The 10,729-nt window shown below is 48.3% G+C and overlaps 1 protein-coding gene across 2 annotated transcripts; it reads right to left on the bottom strand.

Moving 5' to 3' along the window:
* Positions 1–1,079: 1,079 nt before the first annotated feature.
* On the bottom strand, positions 1,080–8,911 carry LOC111077580 (A disintegrin and metalloproteinase with thrombospondin motifs 16). 2 transcript variants are annotated; one of them, XM_022371921.2, is made up of 11 exons: positions 8,720–8,911; positions 7,672–8,132; positions 5,289–5,367; positions 4,804–4,896; positions 4,431–4,657; positions 3,471–4,348; positions 3,283–3,411; positions 2,980–3,229; positions 2,131–2,926; positions 1,308–2,057; positions 1,080–1,249 (listed from the first exon to the last, which is right to left on the bottom strand). In XM_022371921.2, the coding sequence occupies exons 2-11, from the start codon at positions 7,873–7,875 to the stop codon at positions 1,176–1,178; spliced, it is 3,480 nt and encodes a 1,159-aa protein (XP_022227613.2). In that variant the 5' UTR covers positions 7,876–8,132; positions 8,720–8,911; the 3' UTR covers positions 1,080–1,175. The 2 variants fall into 2 exon arrangements, with proteins under 2 accessions (XP_022227613.2, XP_022227614.2); XM_022371922.2 differs by having other exon boundaries at positions 7,672–8,911.
* Positions 8,912–10,729: the final 1,818 nt, after the last annotated feature.

The following is a 10,729-nucleotide window of genomic DNA, read 5'->3' as shown; positions in this document are numbered from 1 at the left end:
CGAAGAGGAAGACAAGCTCCTTGCCCCGCTCTGCCCAATGGATGAGTAACGATATTCGAATATCCTGAATGGCGTGCGGTCAAATTTAAAGACCCACTTGACACAGTTTCCCCAGAGGGAAGTGCGTGCGTATCCCTTTGTCAAGGTTTCATCCCATTCCCCTCCAGAACAGAATGATTGACCCAATTTCGGGTCCCCTAGCTCTCTGGGGTATACGCGTTGCTCCCGTAAATGTCACTGCCAATTAGCTAAACTGCCGCCATGGGGCTCCTCTAATTAGAATTTATGGCATCCACTTTGATTGCACTTCCGCGACTGTCAGCGTAAACGATCTATGCATTATTCATTCGCCCCCAGCCCGGGGCTGCTTTCTGCATTGAGTCCAGACAGGGGGGGAGGTGTCGGGTGCATTGAACTTGACAGAGCTCGCGTCAGACCCTGCCACTGGTCAATGCACGGGCAACAAGAACCCAACCTCCGTTGCATTCCTCACTCGAACGTATGTACACAAATCCCAGCCACTTTGCATACACTTCACTTGCCACTTGCCACTTTCCACTTCCGCTTCCGATTCGCCACTTTCCGCTTTTCCGTTTGCTGTAATTTTTGGGCTTTTTCTGTTGTTGTTGTTGTTGTTCCGGTTTTTCTTTCGATTCGATTTGCACGACGCGCGCTTTCCTTGCAGACTGCGGCATATTCAGCGTTTCGTAGGTGTTTTATCTAATTTTTTCCTACACGCACACCAACGAAATTCATTCACTTTCACTCTCTCTCACTCTCTCCCTCTCTCTCTCTCTCTCTGCCTTTTGGTGTGGGTGTAGCTGTATGGGTGTTGGGGGGGGAATATCGAGTATTGGTAATTGCTTGCATGCGAACGCCGAAAAAAAAAAACCCCACAAATAAACCAAACCGATGGGAAGCGACGCGAGTGTGGGCCCAAGGTATCGCCGCAGCACTTATCTAAAATGGAAAGTAAAGAACGATGGGCGGGAGCAAATGGTCTACAAATATTGGGGCTCTTCAATGGGAACGAATTCCGCACTGAAATGTGAATTATCTTGGACGAAGATCTACTCGCTTATGAAGTAATTCGTGTATATTTCTCAGGCAGTTTGCGGACAGCCTTAAGCGTAGGTCTAACTTAATACTTAGGAGACTAAGGGGATGCCTGGCTATCAGCTCTTGCTACTCAGTTCGTCTGCGGAGACGTGAATGGGATGGGTGAATTCGATGTGGTCCGACGAGGCAGCTGCAAACGGCACAGATTAGTAGCGAGAAAGGATTCATGGCCATCATCAATCACTCACCATGAAGATATCCTCGCTCGATGTTGTACTGGGGAAACGGAGATGCCGGCTGGAAGCTTCGCTTCCGGCGCGAAACCAACGCCTCGCGACGCGTCCGGAGCAGGGCCAGGCTGATGTGAGACTTCTCCAGTGGCAGGTTGTCGTCGCCAAACTCCAGGCACTTGCCGTAAACGCAGAATCGCTTGCTCACCTGCGAGCAGCGCGTGCCCATGGGAAAGTGTCCGTTCTTGCCGTTCACAAGGTAGTACCGGTACTTGATGAACTCGTCCTGGCAGCCGACGCGACAGCTGCGATCCGGCTCGTCCATGCTGGCCGAGATCTGGGCCCCGTGGCCGGAGAGGCCGCGCACCTTCATCCTGTAGCTGGCGCAGGTCTGCTCCGCATACTCCGCGGCCGTCTGCAGGCGCTCGCAGGGCTTCGCGCGATGCGTGCAGAGCTGGAAAGTCTCCTCGCGCGTGACCCGCGACCTCACCGCCTGGATGCCCTTCGAGTCGGCCATGCAGTTGGAGTGGCAGCCCGACTTTACCTCCCATTCGGTCTCCGCCGAGGAACTGCGATCGATGGCGATCAGCGAGGCAGAGGCTGGTGGCGGGGCCGCCCTCTGTGGCTGCTCCTCCCTGGGTGGATACTTGTGGTACGACTCGTAGACCTTCCTCTTATGCGGCTGTGGCTGTTGCTGCTGCTGCTGCTGCTGCTGCTGCTGGGGTCTGATGTGGTTGTCCTGCCCATAGAAGCTGCGCACGGCCACTTCTACTCAGAGAGAGAGAGAGAACTAAAATCAGAGAAATTTCACAAACGAGAAGAGATTCCAGATTTCCATTACCATTCTCAAAGCGATTTCTGGGCGTGACTCCCTCCTGCTTTTCCGCATAGCGCTTTTGGGTCACTGCCTGCTGCTGCTGCTGCTGCTGTTGCCTGCTCTCCTCATTCGCAGAGTCCCTTGCCCTCGACTGGCAGAAGGTCTGGTCCATTCTGTAGAAGTTGTTCGTGGAATTGTCGCAGGAGAAGCGCTCGCAGCGCCCCGAGATGCAGTAGGCAATGTCCTCCGCGCTGTGGTGCTTGGACCGGCAGGTGGTGCCGTCGGGAAAGGTCCAGCGACGCGACTTGGTCGCATTGGTCCTGGTGCGGCAGAACACCTTGCAGGAGTCCTCAAAGGTGGAGCTCACCTGCTGCCCCTCGCCCGTCAGCTCGCCGTCCAGCTTCTTGGCCTGCATGCACACCTGGGTGGCGAAGTTGGCGATCGTCTGGACCGGCACACTGTAGCACTGCTTGGCGATGCAGCTCTCGAAGCGCCGATCCTGGCCCATGCACCGCTGCCGGTAGTTGAGGCAGCTGCGGTTGAAGGTACGCAGTCCGGTGCTGCCCTCGCGCAGCCGATTCGAGGGTCCGTACAGGCACTCCGATTCGCATTTGCTGCCCTCGCTCCAAGCGCTCCAGTTGGTGACAGCTCCCGGCAGCTCGTTGCCCGACGGCCTGGCCTGCTCGCTCAGCAGCGGCCCGATCCTGTTGGACTCCATGAAGCTGGCCTTCTCATAGCTCGGCTTGTGCGGCCACTGCCTGTAGGACGCCAGGGCGGTCTCCTGCGACGAGCGAGCCACACAAGAGCCACCGCGACACCACTAAAGCGAAACATACCGATGAGTGGTTGCTCTCCGCCAGTGGAATCTCTTACCATTCTCTCCCCGCATTCGGTGCCCTCCAGGGCCGGATGTGAGGTCCAGGGCAGCTTATCCTGCCGACAGTGGAGATCCCGGCAGATCTCCGCTTTGCTCTGGCTGCTGGCGCGCATAAAGTTCTTGCCAAAGCGCAGCATGCACTGCTGGTTGGCATCGAAGCGTTCGCCGGGCGGTATCCCACCCGCGGAATGGTCCAAGTTATCCAGAAACTGTCCCCGATCGAAGAGGCACTCGGCCTGTGGCTCTCTACACAGATATATGGAATTATATTCGGAGTTTCGTGCCCAGCAAGAACTTACAGTAGGAAGTCCTCCAGATAGGTGCGGGAGCACTTGGACCATGTGACCTTGCCACTGCCCAACTTTGGGGACATGATGTGCATGCTGGGGTCGCAGCTGTTCTCCTTGGTGTCATGCCGCATGCCCAGACTGCAAAGGAGTTTCTCATTCGATTAGGAGATCAGAAGATCAGAACCTCACACACTCACTTGTGTCCGATTTCGTGGGCCACCACAAAGACGCTCTCAAAGTGCTTGGCCTCGTTGATGGTGCAGGAGGAGACGGGCGTGCACATGCCGGACACGGGGGCCAGGCCCACCACCTGGCTGTTGGCCTTGCCATCCTTGGTGATTGTGCGCAGGTCGAGGCCCGTCAGGATGAGGGCATGATCGTAGTGCAGGGGATGCAAGTCCGAGAAGGGATTCAGCTTCTCCTGCCACTCGCAGAAGCTGTTCAGGTAGTGGTCCACGTCGCTGGAGCGCGACAGGCTGGCGGGATCCCAGGACTTCCAGATCTCCAGGCGCTTCAGCACAAAGTTGATGCGCCGCCCGAGCGTCGGGTGGTGGTAGAGCAGCTGCACCCCGTTGATCATGGCCAGCACGAAGCTGATCATCTTGCTCTCCGTGTCGGCGGGGAAGTTCCGCTGCATGTGCGCGAACAGATCCCTGTCCACGAAGATGGCCGTCTCGATGAACAGCTCCTCGGGCACTGACAAGCCGCGTGGCGGCGGCCCAATGAAGCGACGACGGCGTCCATGCTTCTGGTGATGTTTCAGATTCTTTCTCTGGTTCTCGTGTTGGCTCTTCTCTTGATGATGATGATGATGATGTCGCGGCTGGAAGCGCAGTCTCAGCGGGGACTGGGACTGCGACTGTGTCTGGGCTCGGAGTCTCGGCTTCGGTTCGTTGAATTCCTCTGCATCGGGCTCGAACTGCAGCTGGCTGTCTAACGGATCCAGTGCCCCCCCCAGCCGACCGAAATTGTTCCTATCCAAGCGGGCCTGGTAGATCACATGGTTGCCCGCTCCGAAGCGAGCGGGTAGCGGATGGATCACAAAGTCGCTGGCATTCTGCTGGAACACGCCACGCTGCCAGAGGGAGCAAACCAAAAGAGACATTAACTTCTCGCTGTCTGCCTGTATGGGATGCGGATCAGCCTTTCACACTCACCGCAGTGCCCGTTTCGCAGAGATCGAGGGCCGCCGCCGGACTCCTGTAGAAGCAGCTCTCCAGACGCTTCAGCAACTGCGGCGAATGCTCCACGAACTGCGTCCCGTTGGCGGTGCGACGGATGAAGATGAAGGCATCGTCGATCAGCTGCGGCGCCTGATGCAGTTGCAGTCTGGCCTCCACTCCCTCTTCAGCGCCATTCCCTTGCCCATGGGAGCTATCGGCGTCTGTCGAATGCATTTGAATTAATTAAACTTCTCGCATAATGACCGCAACTGGAGCAGCACGAGCTCTGCAGCTGTGTGTCTGTATCCATGTGCAATGTGGGATGCATTTTATTTGGTTTTCGGATTTCTGTTTATTCGTTTCTCACCTTGGGGCAATGGCATGCTGCGTCTGCGGCGTCGTTTCACGCTGTTCTCCTCCTCCTCCTCCTGCTCCAGGTGCACCAGCTTGAAATCGGGCGCTGCAATATTGAGTGCCCCACATAAATCAATACGAGTACAAAAACAACTGCGCAGATTTCCGCGACCACCCAAGGCCGCCCCCCCGCCACTCCCTATTTGCTGCCACCTGCCTGCACCCCAAAGACTGTATTTAGACTGTTGACTGTAGTTCAAGTTTACCATTCATCGATTGCAGTGTTTGTTTTGGCTACGGCTACCCGACTTAATGATATGTTGCAGTGCCGCAGAACTGTCAGTGGGTTATGGGCTACGCTCCCTCAGAACTGTCAGTCGGTTCTGGCTGCGACCTCACCCACTGCCATCAGCGAAGTGGGTCACAGTTAAGAATCTTTACAATCTACTTGGCCCTAGGAACTATCGCTATTGTTACAGCAGCAGCAGCAGCACTTACCCTCGCCCGCCGATGGTGTGCCAAAGATCAGGGCCCGCTCATGATCCATCAAGTGCCCCAGCAGTGTGTTCGCGTCCAGCTGCGGAAGAGCAGAGAGTGAGAGAAGGGAGAACGAATATTATGGCGAACCGAAAGAGCAGTGAAAAATGTTTAATATGCAAAGCGGAAAGTGTAACAAAGGCAACAAACCGTAAAAACTTACTCCGACAACAGAGCAAAGGGTAAAGGTTTTCTCGAGATTATACCCCTCCCACCCATCCGAAATACTTTCACTCAGACAATGGAAAATTTATACCAAAAGAAATGAAAAGCAAAGCTCCAATTAGACATTTCCAACAGCTGTTCGTTGGGGTCATCATGAGGATGGCGGTGACCACCGACAGTCCGTAAATTGTTGGTGCAACACACAGAAATTGGTATGCCATTACATGGGATATATCTTCTCCACATGCGGTGCGGTGCGGTGCGAGTGCGTGTGCGATTATTTAATTTAATTTGTTGTAACAGTTTTCATTTGGGTTTTATTCGGTTTTATTGTGGAAAAGCGCGCTGGTGCCTGGCGGAGCGTAAAGAGCGTTTCGGTTTTATGTTTTGAATTGAAACTCCGCCTACGGCAGCAGCGAAGAGGAGAAGGTGTTACAAATTGTTGTAGGCGCTGCTGGCTGGTGTTTCTGCTGGCAAATGTTTATAATCAACATTGTAATGCTGTGCGAAAGAGGCGTGGCTGGTTGTTAAATGGCTTATGATATTTGAGCAAAATAAATAAAGAGAGAAAACCACTAACAACAAAAAATGAAGCGTTAAATAGAAACAGATTTATTCCTAGATATACATATCTTTCTGATATAAAGAGCTTCCTTCTGGATAATTTACATTTGACAAGGCTTTAAATCAATACAAAAATATTTAGACAAAACTCTTAATGTATGTACCCTTTAAAACGGTTAAAATTTCGCTTGAATCTTTATCATTTTTCGTTGTAGACCCTTTCTAGTTGCAGCCTCTAAGCAAGCCATCTCTTACCTCACTCCCTGGCCAATTTGGTTGCCTGAACTTTATCAAAGACAAACAATGTTCAATGAAATGGACACTAATTGGCTGCAAGGGCAACAGCATAATAGGCCCGAATCCACATAAAAGAGCGATCCCAGAGCGATTCAGATTGCCGGAAAAGCCCAAACGCCGAACAAACAGCAACAATACCAAGTGACAGCCACAGCAGACAGCAGAAAGAGTGGAAAATGCATCCCTCATGGAGCTCGTGAAGCTCGTGGAGTAATCGCCCCCAAACAAACTGATTATGTGATGAAATTTTGCGTGACCCATAGCCAGAATGGGCAAAAATACACAAAAAAAAATAACCAAATGGAAAAGCGGAAAGCCAGAAAAAAAAGAGGGGAAAATAGCGAAAAGTAGAAACAAACAAATGTAAATGTAAATTATATCATAGAAAATTGTCTTCAAAGCAATTTCGCAGCAAAGGAGGATGGGCTGCAGAGAGTACGACTATGATCACATAATCATGAGCCATAACCAAGCGAAAGGTTCTCAAGTGCGACCATACCACACATATACATATGTATGTATCTAGTTGTGTATGTATGTATTTGGAAGGGTCAACAACTTGGATGGACTGGCGATCTTCTGTCTACTGGCTTGTTTTACTTGATTTCATTTTGGCAATGTCTGAGAATTCCTTGTGCCCCAGACAGCTGCAACTGGCCAGCTGCTGCGGCGATTATCCATACGATTCCGGGTAATCATGTCATGTGATGTGCATTCCTTTTGGGAGTCTCAGAGCTCTCCAGCAGCAGCTCTGGACCTCCTCCAACTCAAATTATAGGGAAGACGTTGGGATTTTCTTTGTTTTTTTTTTGTTGTTTTTTGTTTTTGTTTGAGACATGTGTAATTGGACAAGTTGTCGCCAATTTTAGGTTCTTTCGGTTGCCGGTGGCTCCAATTACCAAAACATTTTCCAACGCCCAATTGGGCAGAGTTCATTAAACGCCTTGGGGTCTGGTTACTTTACCCCCATTTCCAGCCACACCCCGTTGATGTTTTTACAACATTTAATGCTTAGCTGTGCAAAACTATACATAGTTGAGTCAGAGAATATTTTACACTCTTTGGGAGGGTACAATGGCAAGACGCCTCTAGATATATTTTGCCTGCCAAACTTTATTACTTTAGTTATTGGTAGGGTATCTTTGAGCCTGGGCTACCCTCTATTTAATGTTTTATGCATGTTCTGTCTATGTGGCAGTTTTTTTTTTTTTTTGTTTTTTGATCACCTGTTCGGGTTATATGGGTTAATCGTATGATGTATGGCATATCGTACGACAATAAGACAATGAAAATATTGATATCAATCACGACGACTCACCTCAATGCCATTCCACTGCAAGCTCCTCTTGCGGCGCAGCTCAATGTGGACGGAGGAGGAGGTGGGGGACGAGGAGTGGGACTCATAGCCATCATAATTGTGGGGGCTAACGGGAGCGATTAGCAGCCACAAGGTGGTCAGACCTATTAAGATCCAACTACGATAGATCCATCGGCGATTAGATGCCATTGCTGAGACAGTCATAACGATGCGTTTATGACCGTTGACAACCGAAAGCAAAGTTGATATTTTCGTTGTAATACGCGACTCCGTTTGAATGGGTAGTACTTTGGATCGGGGTGGCACTAATCACTCTATTGTTGGTGCAACACACAGTGGCAGGCGGCGAATGTTGCACAAATTGCATACACAAATACAAATATTATTCCTTTTTCTTGGCTTTGCAGCCCAATTTCATAATTTGTTGCTGTTGATTCGCTTGGAGTTACATTTTCATTGGTCTGCGGAAAATTTGAACGGGTGAAAATTACAAATGGTTTCTTGAAAGAGAAAAGTGAAGGCGCTTAGTGGTGCCTCTCCCTCATTGTCTGCTCCGACTTTTACGCCAGTTAATTTAACTTTTTATGCACTAATTAATTGGCATGGCAAGCCAAGGCATTGCATTAACATCTCGCTCGCTCGCTCGCTCGCTCGCTCAGCGGGTGATTTGTATTTGGGCCACTCTTGACTTTTATTTTTACTAGTTATTTATTTAGTTTGTTTCCTGAGTTCTTTGTGAAGTGCTCGCCCAACGATTGCCACTCCAGATAAGGCAGAAATCTCGCAAAATGTACCCCACCACCTCACAGCTTGTGGATGGTACAAGGTTCTGTCCGGTATCAATATTACTAGCGATATCGGCGAACAAGAGCCACGTTCTGTTTTAAATATAATGCCAGTCTTTTGTTTTCATATTTAGACGCATTTATTTTGATTTAAGCGCCACAGCCAGAGCACAATTAAGCACACACAGATCATAGTCTCTGAAGCAGAACGCTCTTTCGGCCAAATGGTGTTTTATTTTATTTTTATTGGGTATTTTTCATACACGTTTATTTTCCATATGCAAATCACACTCAAAACTGAAACGTTTATAAACAATTTGGCGGAGGTCAATGCGCACTCAGTGGATCCACACGAAGGATTTCAGTGGTCGCGAAAGAGATGAATACTCTCTAGGGGAGCTAATGTATGAGAGCGAGCCCCAACCCAACCGACCTTCCGCGACGGCTCCACTTTTGCGAATGAAATGTTCACAGAGCGCGGAAAACATGATGAGACAGGCACGATCATGAATCTTTTTGGTGTTCGGTTTTTTCCTCGTTCTCGCTCCAAGCACACACACACACAAACACACACAGAAGTATGCTAATGAGCCAAAGCGCCGGAAGAAGAGTAGAAGACCGTTAAGAAAAGCAAAGGGCCAAGAGAAGAAAAAACACACACACAAAAGAACTGGCAAAAAATAAAACAGGTGGCAATTGTTTTGTGGTCAAGTGCTTGAAAATGATGGAGCAGACGAAAACTTGACACTGATCATCACAGCAACAGGTCGGATAGCAAGAAGGCAAAGAATTATGCTGCATTTCCGCCAAGAAGATTTGATGTTGTACAGGAAATCTTAAATCAGCGAATGCAAATGCAGAGGCACAGAACGGAGCAGCAAACAAACAATCGGACAAGACGCCAATTGAAGTGATCAGCTTTTAATTGATGCAATCAATGGCTGATGCAACAGCCAGTGGCAATGATAAATCACACGCTGTCAAAACCCCTCACAAGACTTCAATCAAAACGATGGCTAAATTAACAAGCAAACAGAGGAGTCGCAAATTCTTATCATTAAACGAGCGTTAAATTCAAAATTTAGCAACGATAGGCATTTAGTTTTTTCGTTGGGTACGGTCACACTAGAAAGATTGGATAGATTGGAAACATAAGGGGTAATTTAAATTCCTATTTTAAACATTTTGTTCCCTCATTAATTGACATTTTTGTGTTTTTAATACAAGATGAATTTACAACCAGTATTATTAACCGCGTTTTAACGCAAATTGTACTCAATTCGTGGAGAGTGCTCTCTTTTCAGTGGAGAATTGAGTGTTTTTGTGGAGACCTTCCCCTCATTTTCGTGGTGTGGCAGCATGTTGCTGAAATTTTCCCATACAAAATCAAATGTATCTTACGGGAACATTGGGGAACATGGGGAAATGAATTAGCAGCATTGTTGTGCAACTTTGGCACGGAATGAGCAACAATCTGCATACCTTGGGAAAATGGATATTATGGACTTGAGATATTGTTTGTAATTTCAGGCTCCAAATAATGCAGGAACTACTCAGTCTCAGGTTTAAATATATTAACGAAATTTTGCAGCTCACAGGTACCAATAATAGGTATCAGAACCGGGATAAAAGTATATATAAAACACAAAACATATGCATTACCAGTTAAAAAACATCTCAATCTAAGATAAATGCAATATTAATGTTTCAAAGCTACTTGGAACAACAAATTTAACATCAATTAAAGGAAATAAGGTATACAAAGGCCCATACGCATAGAAGAAACTTGGTTGACCTGCAACACTGACGTCACATTTAGTCAACATTTACGTTCTATGCTTTGGCCTCCTTTGTTTGAACCGTTTTATGTAAGCAATGTAGAAACTTTATGTATCTATCGGATAAAATTATTTGTCTAGGGCTGAGAGGGCCAACTAGCTGGTAATATTAAACTGAAAATCAAAATCATGGAATACGATTTCAATCAATAAAATAGATCGTTATCCCATTGTCGACCCGGGGGTATTTAATGTTTCCACGAAATGTATGTAACTATAACATATTTTACGCATTACAGGTGAAAGATATCGGTGGTAATTTTTCTTTTTTAAGTAAAGTGGAGGATGGAGCTACAAGGAGCCTTTACAAACAGTATTATTTTCCGCGGTTTAACAAAGAGTTGAGCAACTTTTTAAATAGAGGGGTGTTAAGTGGGTTAACTCTCGTTTGATCGTCGGGCTGCCCTGGTTTTTTTATGGTATGGTATTTAAATG

Source organism: Drosophila obscura, unplaced genomic scaffold, assembly GCF_018151105.1.
Source record: "Drosophila obscura isolate BZ-5 IFL unplaced genomic scaffold, ASM1815110v1 contig_17, whole genome shotgun sequence".
NCBI classification, from domain to species: Eukaryota; Metazoa; Arthropoda; class Insecta; order Diptera; family Drosophilidae; genus Drosophila; species Drosophila obscura.
Note: the sequence above shows the minus strand (reverse complement) of the source record. Positions and strands in the feature narration are given on the sequence as shown.

Excerpts from the sequence above, each read along its gene's own strand:
- LOC111077580 (XM_022371922.2), bottom strand. The coding sequence starts at position 7,875 with ATGACTGTCTCAGCAATGGCATCTAATCGCCGATGGATCTATCGTAGT. Across the intron at positions 5,368-7,671 it reads TGCAGTGGAATGGCATTGAG|CTGGACGCGAACACACTGCT; the intron begins GTGAGTCGTCGT and ends GCTCTTCCGCAG. Across the intron at positions 4,897-5,288 it reads CACACCATCGGCGGGCGAGG|CGCCCGATTTCAAGCTGGTG; the intron begins GTAAGTGCTGCT and ends TCAATATTGCAG.